The sequence below is a fragment of the Vulpes vulpes genome, chromosome 5 (assembly GCF_048418805.1).
Source record: "Vulpes vulpes isolate BD-2025 chromosome 5, VulVul3, whole genome shotgun sequence".
Classification (NCBI taxonomy): Eukaryota; Metazoa; Chordata; class Mammalia; order Carnivora; family Canidae; genus Vulpes; species Vulpes vulpes.
The window spans coordinates 123,718,306-123,733,236 of record NC_132784.1 but is presented as its reverse complement, the minus strand read 5'-3'; the positions used below and the strand labels follow the sequence as shown (position 1 = coordinate 123,733,236).

Here is a 14,931-nt window from a genome sequence, read left to right as displayed (position 1 = left end):
TGGCCTGAGCAGGCTCTGGGGGCAGCCACGGATTGATAGGACCTGGGAGGGTGAAGGGGCCTTGAGGTTGTGCTCCTTCCCTAACCCTAAGAAGAAAGTCTCAATGACAGTAAGTGACTTTTTTTTTTTTTTTTTTAAGATTTTGATTATTAGAGGGGGCACCTGGGCGGCTCAGTGGTTAAGTGTCTGCCTTTGGCTCAGGGTGGATCCTGGGGTCCTGGGATCGAGTCTCGCATCAGGCTCCCCGCAGGGAGCCTGCTTCTCCCTCTGCCTAAGTCTCTACCTCTCTCTGTGTCTCATGAATAAATAAAAAAAATCTTAAAAAAAAAAAGAACTGAAGTCGGAAGTTAGAGAGTATTTTTCCTTTCATTACCCTTCCTTTCTATCTAGGAGCTATGAAGACCAGTTTCTCCAGTCTTTTTTTTTTTTTTTTTTTTAAGTGGGGAAGAGAGCATTTGTGTGTGTGTGTGTGTGTGAGAGAGAGAGAGACACACACACACACACACACACACACACGTGTGCATGCGGGAGCGGGCAAAGGGGGGGGTGCAGTTGGAGAGGGAAAAAGAGAATCTTAAACAGGCTCTATGCACAGCGTGGAGCCCAGTGTGGGGCTGGGTCTCGTGATCCTGAGTTCATAACCTCAACTGAAATCAAGAATCAGACACTTAAGCAGCAGAACCAGCCAGGCACCCCTCCATTCCTTTTCTTTATGGGATATATATTTTTATGGGTTATACTTTAAAAATAAACTTTCTTTTTGCATAATTGATTGAGACAGACAGGAGAGAGAAAGACCACATTTTGAAAGTATATTTTTGTTCAAATCTTGGCTTAAGGGATAATGAACACGTAAGATCATCTGACAGATTGAGGGTACACTTTTAAGTTTCTCAAGCATCAGGCTAGTCTTTCCTCCCCATATTCCCAGCCTTTTCTGTTAAGTAATTGTATTATTTAGGTTTTACTGATTACACCAGAAATGAATCTTAACTTTTCGTTTGCATAATTTTTAAGATATTAAGGAGGTGATAATTATGTCATTTCAGGAAACCTACTTTATGCATGTTTTCTCATTTTGCCATAACATGCTATTTTAATAGCGTTATCCTGAGGCTTCCAGTTGCAGTACTGTAGGTGGTATTTTAGAGTGGGCTTTGGTCTTAAGCTGCCTTGTTTATTGTTTCTGATTCTAACCAAAGCTTTGCTTTCTTATAGGAAAAAACTCATTATAGAGGAAGCACTTACACTGTATGTATTTAGGTGATGTAAAAATCTCTTGATAGCCTGTTAAATCACTTTTTAGTTCAATATATTCAATTTTGTCAAATAGCAAAGGATTTTCAAAGCCTTTGGTGTTGTGTGATCATGAACATTTGTTATCCATGATTAATTTTTGAAAAGAAAACGCTTTCTCTCATTTGTATCCTGGAGTGTCAGGTTGTGTTTTGTACTCCCTTTTTTCCAAACTGTCTATCCTGAGTCTTAGGTGCTTTTGGTAAGGTAGCATTTCTTTGAGAATTACTTGTGTCAGATGACAAAACACAATTTAGTAACAAATTCCATGTCCTTATTTAAGGAAAAAAATCATGGGATGTGGAGAGTACGGGGCTTCAGTAGAACACTTTTCCTGAGGAATTTTTTTGCAAGAGTCCATTTTATTGAGCATAGAAGAGGCAATGTGGAAACAAGGAATGATTGGTTAGGAGGTCGGGGATTTTCTTATCAGGCTGGCAGGTGCTGTTTTTTTTTTTTTTTAATTTTTATAAATTTATTTTTTATTGGTGTTGTATAGAATAACACCCAGTGCTCATCCCGTCAAGTGCCCACCTCAGTGCCCGTCACCCAGGCACCCCCACCCCCCGGCCACCTCCCCTTCCACCACCCCTAGTTCGTTTCCCAGAGTTAGGAGTCTTTTTTAGGGTCAGGTATACGCACTAAGCTGAATTGGAGGATTGTGATTGGTGTGTGATAGGGTTTCCCGTTAAGTGCAGGTTGACTTGGGTTTAGATTTGTGGGCCAGGCCACAGGGGCAGCTTCCATTCTGTGGGTCCTGCTATTCGAATTAACTTTAACATTTGTTGAAGTAATTTTTCTGTCTATAATCAGAACACTTTATAAGACAAATTTAAAGTTTTTTTTATACAAGAAAATACTTTGGTTTTTATAAAGGGTAGAGAAATGTAGACTTTTTATAAAAATACTTTTTTAAACATAAATTAAAAAAAATACTTTAATACAGTGAGAAACAGAGAGCTTGTGTGCTCTAGCAGGGGAGCAGCAGGCAGAAGGAAAGGGAGAAGCAGGGAGCCCCATGCAGGGCTCGATCCTGGGACCCTGGGATCATGACCTGAGCCGAAGGCAGACGGTTAACCACTGAGCCACCCAGGCCCCCCTACATAAAATTTTTAAGAACAATTTCCGTAATCTGTTTTGAATCTATCTGGAATTCTAGGATGTTATCTTTCACTTGAACAAAGGTTCTAATTACCATATCCTTTACTTTTCTACTGAACGTAAATAATAGTAGTTGTCATGATTTGCATTTGGATAGTGCTTGGGAAATACTAACCCCTGATGTCTTTGCTCTCATTACAGCGCATCAGGGAGACATTTGGTAGTTCTCTTTATTTAACAGATGAGGAAGGCCAAGTTGAGAGAGGTGAAGTTGCTTTCTCCTGTGCTAATCCCTCTCCATTTAGTGGTAACACTGGAGTCCCATCTTCTATGCTCCTAACTCCCAAGTTCTTTTCCCTTTTGGGAAAGTAAATTGTTTGGTGTGGTAAATAGATTTATATCCTTTTTTAAAAAATTTGTATCCTAGGGATCCCTGGGTGGTGCAGCGGTTTGGCGCCTGCCTTTGGCCCAGGGCGCGATCCTGGAGACTCAGGATCGAATCCCACGTCGGGCTCCTGGTTCATGGAGCCTGCTTCTCCCTCTGCCTGTGTCTCTGCCCCTCTCTCTCTCTCTGTGTGACTATCATAAATAAATAAAAATTTATAAAAAAAAAAATCACTCTTAAAAAAAATTTGTATCCTATATACATATACATCTAAGTGTATATTATGTATATATGTGTACTTATATGTATTCTAAAACATTTTTGACTCAAGAATTTTTTTTTTAAAAGATTTTGTTTATTCACGAGTAGACACAGAGAGGCAGAGACACAGGCAGAGGGAGAAGCAGGCTCCCTGCAGGGAGCCTGATGTGGGACTCGATCCCAGGACCCCGGGATCATGACCCAAGCCAGACGCAGACCTTCAACCACGGAGCCACCCAGGTGCCCGTTAACTTCAAAAATTGTTATTAAAAGTTGTCATGACTTATTTTTACTGTGCTTCCAGGTATAGTATATTGAGCTATTTGATTTTTCCTTTAACTTTTTAGTGAAACTGGTTGTTAAGCCAACAAAGTAAAAAAAATGAAATTCACCCATAACAAACAGTGCGGTACTTTCTTTGTTGACGTATGGTGTGTACATACCTCCCACAGAACATTTTCCCTTTCATTAGCCAGTGTTCTTCCCACGCTTGGACATATCTCTCCTCCCATCAGACTCCTGAAAACATGTGGGGATTAACACCAGTCTTAAGGGAAGTCTGTATTGTATGTGAGGGAGGGAGACAGATTATTTTTATTTTTTTTATAGATATTTAAAAAGGATTTTATTTATTTATTCATGAGAGACACAGAGAGAGAGAGGGAGGCAGAGACACAGGCAGAGGGAGAAGCAGGCTCCCTGTGGGAATCTGATGTGGGACTCTGTCCCAGGACCCCAGGATCATGACCTGAGCCAAAGGCAAGACACTCAACCACTGAGCCACCCAGGTGTCCCTGAGACAGTTTAATTTCACCTGTGGAAGCCCTTTGCAGACACTTTAGTGAGTTGAAATAGTTTCATTAGCTATGTTATTTAGCATTATATTAAAAGGATCCTTTCTATTAAAGATAGGACTGCAAATATAAATTGGTAAATTTTGTGTTTAGATGTCTGAAAATATAGTTCTGAATGTTTTCCAGATTTCAGGTCAGCATCTTTGTTGGCATGTAATGGATAATCACTCACTTAGTATTTATTAAATGTCACCTCCAGGAGTAATGGTTTGCAGGGTCATGATTTATGAGCATGTTGAAATCCTAAACATACATTGTGCTAACGTAATTTTTTTCTTGAACTTTTTATTTTTATTTTTTTTATTTTTATTTTTTATTTTTTTTTTTAATTTTTATTTATTTATGATAGTCTCAGAGAGAGAGAGAGAGAGGCAGAGACATAGGCAGAGGGAGAAGCAGGCTCCATGCACCGGGAGCCTGATGTGGGATTCGATCCCGGGTCTCCAGGATCGCGCCCTGGGCCAAAGACAAGCGCCAAACCGCTGCGCCACCCAGGGATCCCATTCTTGAACTTTTTAAATGATAAAACAGTGCATTCAGTTCTAGGCAGCTGGCAAATCTTAAATGTCAAAGAAAGAAAGGATAAAACATTTGCTTTTGAAATAGAGAGTCCTTGTTTTTTGAAAGCATTTTACCCATGTGTGCAGTTATTGAAATAAAATATTTGTACTTGGCAGACTTCACCAAATGTCACAGCTCAGATCTCTCTTTGGTTAGAGACATTGGAGTAAGTCCTTCTGTTAAGTAGGCAATTAATCTTCAAAGAAATGTAGAGAATGTAGTTGGTAATTACTAGATGGAAATTATGATGTTCTTTTTGTAACAAATTGCTCTTTAAAGGAGACTATTTGTATTTTATATTGGTTGTCATAGGGCTTTGTTTAACTTTGTGTCTGGATTGTAGCTTTTTAGTCCAAATTTAGCTATTGTTCACAAAGTTAGCTGTTGTTCACAGTGGAAAGGAGGGTTAACACATTAATTGTGGTTATGATTGTATTTAATTACCAAGGCTAATGTTTTGACTCCTCTTCCAAAATCTGTATTTCCACATAAAAACTGGTATATTTCATCAATGTCAGGACAGGCATTTTATGCATATTTGAACACCACTGACGAAAACAGGTTGTGTCATATAATGGGTGCCTTTATAATTGATAATATTTTTACATTCTTAGTGCCACATAAAATGACACTGTGCCTTAAATTGGATGAAAATCGGCATAATGTAAGCTCTTCTTCAAGTTTTGAACTTAATTTTAAAACACAGGTTGTTTATCCTCTATGTGTATGCATGAGTCTGCCCACTCCTTTTGCTTACTGTTGGCCTGAGATCAAGGCTGGATTTTTACTTGTTAAATTTGGAGAGATCTATAGCCAGAAATAATGAGAAAATTTGCTACACTTAATTAAGGAAACTCCAGCCTGGATATGTTGAGGGGTTTGTCTGAATTTACAAAGCTTGAAAGCTAATTAGTTACTAGCAGGGCCATCCACAGAACCCAATCTAATTCAGTCCTCATTTTTCCCAACATTTTATCTTTGTTATTTTAAGATGACGCTTGTGAGATCGTTGCTGTGCATTACAGAGTGACCAGAACATAGATAGTTAATGAGGAGCTTCTCACATGACCTAGCATCAGGCCAGCTCCTGTGTCTCCACTGGCTGAGGCTCACTTGGTCACCTGAGGACCTGTTGGTAGAGCTTGTCACTTTGCATGTTCCCCGAATGGACTGGCAGTACTTTTCCTATAAGAGAACAAGTCCAGATGGTTAAGGTTCATGTCCTTCCGTTTTTTTCCCGATCATTTCCTAGTGTGCATAGTGTGCAGTGATGCAGCATAGTGCCAATATTTCATATTGCTTGAACACGTTCATGGTAGCATAAAATCGTGTGAATATATGTTCACACGATTTTAAGAATCCTGTGCAAAGGCCCTGTGATGGCAGTGGGTGGCCTTGAGGTGGGAGCATGGTGCATTTCAGGAAATAGACTAAGGCCATGTATTTGGAGCAGAGCAGGGTGTGGGCAGGGCAAGAAACACCCTCTTGGAGCATCTTCTTACTGACCTTTGCCCTTGTTCTGAGAACCAAGGGAGTCTTCTGGAGGCTTTTTCTTTTCATTGATCAGATTTGCCTTTAAAAAGATCATTCCTGGGGATCCCTGGGTGGCTCAGCAGTTTAGCGCTTGCCTTCTTGCCTTCGGCCCAGGGCGTGATCCTCGGTACCAGGGATTGAGTCCTGCATGGGGCTCCCTGCGTGGAGCCTGCTTCTCCCTCTGCCTGTGTCTCTGCCTCTCTCTCTCTCTCTCTCTCTCTCTCTCTCTCTCTGTGTCTCTCATAAATAAATAAAATATTTTAAAAAATATAATAAAAAGATCATTCCTGAAGACTGGATTTTGTGTGTATTGGGGTGAAGGGTATGTTAAAAGAGGATTGCTTACTGTTTGCTGGAGAACTGTTCCCATGGGTTGATTGGGGTGAGAGCCTGAGTGGATGGGAGGAAAGAAGATGGGGGCAGCATGCAGAGACAGTTTATTGTTCAAGGATGAAGCAGAACCCATTTTTCACTCTCATTCTACTCCCAGGTCCCTGGAAACCTCTCTGTTCTCTTACCTTCACTTGTATCACCTCCCAAGCAACCTGGGTCCCAGGGTCATCTTTTCCTTGGGTGTCAATGAGTACGTCCTCTTGGATGCCTCCTTGTTGTCTCACACACTGTCTCCAGGTCACTGGGTCAGAAATCTACTTCTCTTCCTTTTTTTTTTTTTTTTTTAAAGATTTTATTTATTTATTCATGAGAGACACACACACACACACACACACACACACACACAGAGAGGCAGAGACACAGGCAGAGAGAGAAGCAGGCTCCACGCAGGGAGCCTGACGTGGGACTAGATCCTGGGTCTCCAGGATCAGGCCCTGGGCTGAAGGCGGCGCTAAACCGCTGAGCCACCCAGGCTGCCCAGAAATCCACTTCTCTTCCATGCTCTAAACACTTGCTTTGCTCTAATTCCTTGGCTTAGTTATTGGTGCTTTTTTGGTTATTGGTCATTTCTGACTCCTGCCTCCCAACCTGCCGTACAAACTGTCCAAAGTCTGTGACCATCCAGAGACTTGGGCTTTAGTGATTTACCTTTTGTTTCTTGGATTTATTCTGTGCTTTCTTTTCTGTCCCTGCCTCCTGTCTTTTCACTGCGCTGTTACTACTACTTCGTGTTTCAATTAGAAATGTGCACAAGCTGAGCACACAGAGGGAGAGGGAGAAGCAGACTTCCCACTGAGCAGAGAGCCTGGCGTGGGGCTCAGTACAGGACCCTGGGATCGTGACTTGAGTGGAAGGCTGACTTGAGCGGAAGGCAGACGCTTAACTGAGCCACCAGGTGTCCCAGGAGCGGTTATTTAAATGGAATGTGTGAAACACGGAGCAGAGCGCTTTGCTGTTACTGGGTGTCCTGGGCTGCCTGTTTGCTGCTCACAAATTGATCTCCCAGGCTCCAGTGTTTTGGCCACATCCTTTCGTTTTTGTCCTATCAGTTGTCTCCTTCTAAGCCCCTTCATTTTCCTTCCTTGCTTACAGTGTAGTGGACCTCCTTAAAGTCTCAGGCCAGGCCCCAAATCGAATCCCACCCTTCATGCCCTCGCTGTTGGCTCTCACAAGCCTTCCTTACTACTTAGGTCCCAGCCACTTTGGAAGGCTACATGTTGTCTCAAAACCCTGTTGTGACTTTGCTTTTGTGGTTTTTGAATCAGAGGGCCCATTTCTCCTTCCTTTTTCTAATTGTTTAAAACAATGAGCCAAAACTTTATTACATATTAGTAGGAATATTATATGTGTGTTTATATGTGTATGTGTAAATACTGTGTATATGTGTCTGTAGAAATAGGCCCATGTATGTATCTCACAAGCTGTTTATTATCACAAGGGGTAGGTAGCATCAGGTCAGCTCTACCATCTATTAGACATGTTACATTGTCAGGAAATAAAGTCTCTAAATTTGGTTTGTGTACATCTGTTAAATGGAGTAGCATTTAAATGATTGGTCCTTGTTCCTGCCCTTTGTAAAGTCTGGGACCTGAACTTTTTTTTTTTTTTTTTTTTTTTAAAGATTTTTGTTTATTTATGAGAAAGGCAGAGACATAGGCAGAGGGAGAAGCAGGAGCCATGCAGGGAGCCCTATGTGGGACTTGATCCTGGAACCCCAGGATCATGACCAGAGCCACAGAGCCATTCCAGGTACCCCTGGGCCTGAACTTAATTATATCCCAAGTAGGGCAATTCTTGGAGAAGAACTGAGATAACTTACCCAGATTCTTTGCTTTCTGATGGAATTTAAAGAATTAAGATATATGGCCAGTTAGGATTAGGGAAAAAAGAATTAGCATTTGGTGAGTGGCAAGCCCTTTATGTATGCTGTGTCATTTAATCCTTTGGACCCCCATGAGATAAGTAGGTATTTTACAGAGGAGAAAATTGAGGACTTAGGATGGTTGTTGTTTGCCTAAGATATAAAGCTTGTTAGGCTCTCGTAGCTATTAGGCTCTCCAGCAAACACCAATGGCTGAGCAACAGTGTGTGCTTTAGCTTTTGTCAGCTGTGGTTTCTTTTCTCAACACCGATTATCCTCCAGACCATAGACTATTTAACCGTAGACAGTTTGGAAAAATAGTTTTACTTCAGTGTATATGTTCATCCTAGTATTTGTATTCTTTCCTTTTCCCTCCTGGACAGTATTTCTATGGTAAACATCATTGCAGCCATAAAACTATTTGGCTTTCTGTTGTGTTTATTTTGTTAGGGTTATGAAGTGTATTATGTGTATGCATTGTATTTAAACTCTACAGAAAGCAAATGTTTGTGTAGTAGAATAGGAAAGAAATGAAGGGGATCCCTGGGTGGCTCAGTGGTTTAGCACCTGCCTTTGGCCCAGGGTGTGATTCTGGAGTCCCGGGATCGAGTCCCACATCAGGCTCCCTGCATGAAGCCTGCTTCTCCCTCTGCCTGTGTCTCTGCCCCCCCACCCCCCCGTCTCTCATGAATAAATAAATAAAATCTTAAAAAAAAAAAAAGAAAGAAATGAAATTTATGGCAGATAAAGGCATATTCTTTTAAGTTTATTTATCTAAGAAAGGAGAGAGCACATGTGTGAGCAAGGGGTAGGGCAGAGGGATAGAAAGAGAGAAAAAAATCCTCAAGCAGACTCCCTGCTGAGCAGGGAACCCCACTTGGGGCTGGATCTCTTGACCCTGAGATCTTGACCTGAATCAAAATCAAGAGTCAGTTGCTTAACTGAGCCATCCAGATGCCCTGATAAATGCATATTATTTTTTTTCTTTTTAAAAGATTTATTATATATTTGAGAAAGAATGACATGCATACATGGGCTGGGGGTGAAGGCTCAAGAGAGAGAATCTCAAGCAGACCCCTGCTGAACATGGAGCCTGAGAGGCAGGGCTCAGTCTCATGACCCTGAGATCATGATCTGAGCTGAAATCAAAAGCCGAATGTTTAACTGGCTGAGCCACCCTCCTGCCCCTGGATAAATGCATGTTCTTAATATATTATCACTTTTATATATCTGGAGTACCTACATAGTTAAAAATCAAAGATTTTGGGACATGTGGGTAGCTCAGTGGTTGAGTGTCTGCTTTTGGTTCAGGTTGTGATCCTGGGGTCCTGGGATCAAGTCCTGCATCGGGTTCCTCGCAGGGAGCCTGCTTCTCCCTCTGCCTCTGTCTCTGCCTCTCTCTCTCTCTCTCTCTCTTGAATAAATAAATCAAGGATTTTGGTTCTTTGAATTAAGTGGTGGTAGTGGTGGGAATAATGTCAACAGCAACAGCTAACGTTTGTTGAGCTCTTACCATTTGTGTGTGTGGTTACATATATATATAAAATATCATATGCTTGTTTCTAATTGCTTTATTTGTATTAGCTTTTTAAAACCTCCCAGTAGACCTCAGAGATTAGGTGGTTTTGTTATCTCTATTTTATGGATGAGGATATTGAGGCCCAGAGAGGTTAGGAAACTTACCCAAGGTAAGTAGCTGGGATGCATACTGTACTTCCCAGCAGTTCTGAACCTGAGTTAATTCAAATTTGCATTGTTAGCCACTTAAATACATTATTGAAATGTCTCTCCATTAACATTATCATCTCCTTTCCTGGGATCAGAACTCAGTGTGTTTTTTAGGGGAATTGGTAACAGATTATCTTCAAAGTAAAAATGGCTAGACCTAGTGGAGCTCTCTGTAAATCACTGGAAGTACTGGCTTATCCTCCAGGAACTCAGGCAGCCCTTCTAACTGTGTTTTTAACAATAATGCTTTTAAAATTCAGGAATGAAAATATTACAAATTCAGGAAGGTGCTTTAATTGTGTAAGATCATGGAGATGGAAAATTTCATATGTTTAAAATGCTGCCTGGTGCATGGACATTGCTTGGGTTACAGCAGATAAGGAACATTTAAAAGGTTTGGCAGGAGTAGGTAAAGCAAACATCTTTTCTATTTAGCAAGCAGTAATCCTGGATTACAAAATTGTATTTTGCAGGAAGGAAGTTCAAGCTGATAGAGATACACTGTTTTTATAAGTTTGAAGAAATTTTTATTGGCTAAGAAATAATACTCTGGATGCTGTGTCATAAGTTTTCATGCCTTTATGTTGAATGTTGAAGTCAGTATTTTTACCCTCCTTCTGTTTTTTTTTTTTTTTTTTTAGTTCTGAAAAGAACATGGATGAAAATGAAAGCAACCAATCTCTGATGACAAGCAGCCAATATCCTAAAGAAGCAGTAAGGAAACGCCAAAATTCAGCGCGGAGTTCTGTGGGAAGTGATTCTTCTAGGCTTTCCAGGAAAAGTTTCAAACTAGATTACAGACTAGAGGAAGATGTGACCAAATCAAAGAGAGGAAAGGATGGCAGATTTGTTAACCCGTGGCCAACTTGGAAGGATCTCTCCATCCCAAATGTTCTCCGATGGCTGATAATGGAAAAAAATCACAGTGGTGTTCCAAGCTCCAAAGAGGTAGCATTTGGTTTTCTTGGGGGGGCTCTGTGTTTACCCTATTAGTACCTAATTTTGCGGTGAATTATGACACTCAAGTTAGTTAATTGAGCCCCCTTTATTTTTTTTAATTAAATTGAAATTTTAAAAAGATTTATTTATTTATTTATTTATTTATTTATTTATTTATTTATTTGGATTTATTTATTTAACAGAGAATGAGAGAGAACACAAGCAGGGGGAGAAGCAGGCTCCCCACTGAGCAGGGAGCCTTACGTGGGGCTCGATCCCAGGACCCTGAGATCATGACCTGAGCCCAAGGCAGATGCCCAATCCACTAAACGACCCAGGTGCCCGAGCCCCCTTTATATCATAAGGCATAGGGCTAGGATCTGGGGAGAAAAAGTGAATATGGTGCCCTTGGATTCATATTTAGCAACAAAGCACACTTATGAATAACCAGCTTTGATCTGATGGCAGCCAGAGGTAGGAATAGATCGTTTTGAAATATAGGAGAGGAAGCAATTAATTCTAACTAGCAGGGCCGGAGATGGCTTCCCAGAGGAGGTGATACGATATTTGAGCTGGGCCTAGAAAGATAAAACGTATTTTGGCAGTGTTTTTCAGGTGGGTGATGGCATAGACAAGGTCAAGGAGGGGAGAAAGTGTATGACACTTACCATAAAGTAGGAACCTGATACGTGTTTGGAATATGAATTAAGGCTTTAAGCAATAAGGTTAAGACATTGTCCAGAGTGCTTGGCGTCCCCCCCCCCGCCCCCCATCCTTGGATAAAGTTGCTAAAGCTGTACAAGAAATCTTCAGATAACCCTGCCAGACCTTTGAAAATTGGCAATAGGTTATTGACCTTTACATAGGTGAGTTTTACCTAGGATGCAACTTATTAATATTTGGCATGCAGTTTATTTTTTTTATTTTTAATTAATTATTTTATTTATTTATTCATGAGAGATACAGAGAGAGGCAGAGACACAGGTAGAGGGAGAAGCAGGCTCTATGCAGGGAGCCTGACGTGGGACTTGATCCCGTGTCTCCAGGATCACACCCTGGGCTGAAGGCAGGTGCTAAACTGCTGAGCCACCCAGGGATCCCATGGCATGCAGTTTATTAGATCGATGTGATTACATTTGGCAGGGGGTAGGTGGCTCCCAATTCGATTTTTTCTTCTGTCCTTTCTCCTTTCCTAATTTCTTTTCTATTCTCTACCGTCTGTCTCCTTTGGCCTCTCTTTTTTACCAGGCCCTATCCTGTCAGGCTTTGTGGAGAGTGAGTAGAGAGGGAACTTGATGTTGGGAGTGGGCGATAGGATAAAAGAGTGCAGGCATCCTTGATGGTTTGATCTGCAGGGGGGAAGGCAATAGGAGGTGGTGGTGGTGGTGGTGGTGGTGGTGGTGGTGGTGGTGGTGGTGGTGGATCATCCTTTACCTTGGTGTGTCTTTTTTTTTTTTTTTTTTTTAAGGATATGGGATTAAAAAGCCCCTGATATTATCACTTTGATGCTAAGGAATGTTCACACTATTAATCATAGTTAACAGAATTGATTAATGGGAATAAAACTTTTTCAATACCTTGTTAGAATGAGGCAGGCCATTAATAGATAAAACCTAAAACAAAAACAAAAACAAAAAACCTAAAAAAATTTGATAAAACCTTACTACATGTTTCAACTTTGAGGATGGGAGGAACAAGAACCCTCCCCCCACCTTGTTTTTTCCTTCTGGAGAACGCCTGTGAACCTGAAAGTGAAGTGTAGTGGGTAGGGCTGGAGGCCAAGATGGATAGTCTACTTGTTTGGGGTAAATTTCTCCCTGTTTTTGTTTTTTTTAAAATATTTTATTTATTTATTCATGAGAGACACACACAGAGAGAGGCAGAGGCACAAGCAGAGGGAGAAGCAGGCTACATGCAGGGAGCCCCATGCAGTACTCAGTCCCGGGTCCCCCAGGATCACGCCCTGGGCCGAAGGTAGCGCTAAACTGCTGAGCCACCCAGGCTGCCCTCTCCCTGGTTTTTGAGCCACAGCTTCTAAAACTGCAGAAGTAAGCAATGGTAACTTTAGTTTTGTTTCCTTTCACATGGGAAGTGAGTGATCACATGAGGGCAGAAATACATCTGTGCATCCTAAGGATTTGGAGATATTCTGAAAACTGCATTGAACCTCTGAGAGCTTGCCAGGCTAGTGGTTCTGAAGCTCTTTTCAACCCTGGCTCCTTTTGAGAATCTGATGAAAGCTGTGGACCTTCTGCGAACATAAGCACATTTGCCTTTTACGATAATTTCAGTGAGTTCAAGGGCCTCTCAACCCCTTCCAGTTGACTCATTCATTCACTCATTCATTCAGTTAGTATTTATTGAGCCTTGTGCCAGGCACACAGTTCTAAGTGGTAGAGATAGAGCCATGAACGCAGAAGAAAGACACCGTGGCATTCTTAGATCTTTTGTTTAGTAGAAGAGAGAAACAAACAAATGGGTAAAATATGTGTTCTCTTAAAGCATGACTAGTGCTTTGGAAGAATGATAAAGCAGAGAAGGAAATTAGGTGATGAAGGTGGGAGCTGCATTCTTTAATGAAGTGTAAACTTTTATTTATTTTTTAAGGGCAAGAAGTTTTATTTTTATTTTAGTTTTTTTTAAAAGATTCATTTATTTTTGAGAGCAGACTCCACACTGAGTGTGAGCCCCATGTGGGCCTCCATTTCATGACCCATGAGATCATGACCTGAGCTGAAAGCAACCTGAGCATCAACCGACTGTGCCACCCAGGTGCCAGGCAGATTTTTAAAGTTGAAGTTTACTTGACATGTAATATTAGTTTGAGGTGTATGACCTAGTGATCTGACAGTTACACACGTTACTCAGGCTCACCACGATAAATGTAGTTACCCACTATCTCTGCACAAAATTATACGATATTATTGATGATATTCCCCATACTGTACTTTTCAGTTCTGTGACTTAACTTATTTTATTTTAATTTTTTTGGGTGCGGGGAGAGTCAGAGGGAGAGAATCTCAAGCAGGCTCTACGCCACCCAGCGCGGAGCCAGACATGGGGCTCAGTCCCAAGACCCTGAGATCACAACCTGAGCTGAAATCAAGAGTCAGATGCTCAACTGACTGAGCCACTCAGGTGCCCCCCCAACCCTGTGACTTAATTTATTTTACAACTAGAAGTTTACCTATCAATCCCCTTCATCCATTTCACCCATTCTCCTACACACCTCCCCTTTGGCAACTTCCAGTTTGTTCTCTGTATGTGTGAATCTGTTTCTTTTTTAAATTTACTTGTTTTTTAGATTTCTACATATAGGTGAAATCATATGACATTATCTTTCTCTGTCCAACTTATTTCACATAGGGTAATACCCTCAAGGTTCATCCATGTTTTCACAAATGACAAAAGCTCATTCTTTTTTTATGGCAGAGTAATATTCCATGGTGTATACATACCAATCTCCTTCATCTATTCATCTTTTTTTTTTTTTTAAGCCAGAGTTTATTCCTATTTAAAACTGTCCAAGAGTCTTTAAAATGTCCACATCCAGAAGGATTTCCAGGTTTAAGATGGCATCACAGTCGGGTGGTGGCTGCTGGTTCCTCTGTTTCTAAAGCCTCAGAAGGATTCTTTGAAAATTTTTCTTGTATGGAAAGTTGATGTCTGGTTTGCTTCATACATCAATCTGGTGAGGAAGAGAAGCACAATGTCAGTAACGGTCATTGTCATTGCAAGAGAAAAAGATGTATGACCTGAGAACAGAGCCATCCAAGCATTGCCAAGTAACAATATCACTATTTGCAGCATAGAACAAATAGAAGCATATGCAGAATCTACTTGAAAACCCTTTTTTTTAAAAAAAATATTTATTTATTCATGAGAGACACAGACTGAGAGAGAAAGAGGCAGAGACACAGGCAGAGGGAGAAGCAGGCTCCATGCAGGGAGCCCGATGTGGGACTCGATCCCGGGACTCTAGGATCACACCCTGGACCGAAGGCAGGTGCTAAACTGCT

The 14,931-nt window shown here is 41.2% G+C and overlaps 1 protein-coding gene across 3 annotated transcripts in view; it reads left to right on the top strand.

Annotated features, from left to right (window-relative positions):
* The window catches only part of NAPEPLD (N-acyl phosphatidylethanolamine phospholipase D), a 54,435-nt gene that overhangs the window by 11,165 nt on the left and 28,339 nt on the right, over nucleotides 1–14,931 (top strand). For all 3 annotated transcript variants that reach the window (XM_072759907.1, XM_072759906.1, XM_072759905.1), the window contains exon 2: nucleotides 10,615–10,921. In XM_072759907.1, coding sequence (XP_072616008.1) covers nucleotides 10,615–10,921 — 307 coding nt within the window. The remainder of the gene's footprint in view (nucleotides 1–10,614; nucleotides 10,922–14,931) is intronic.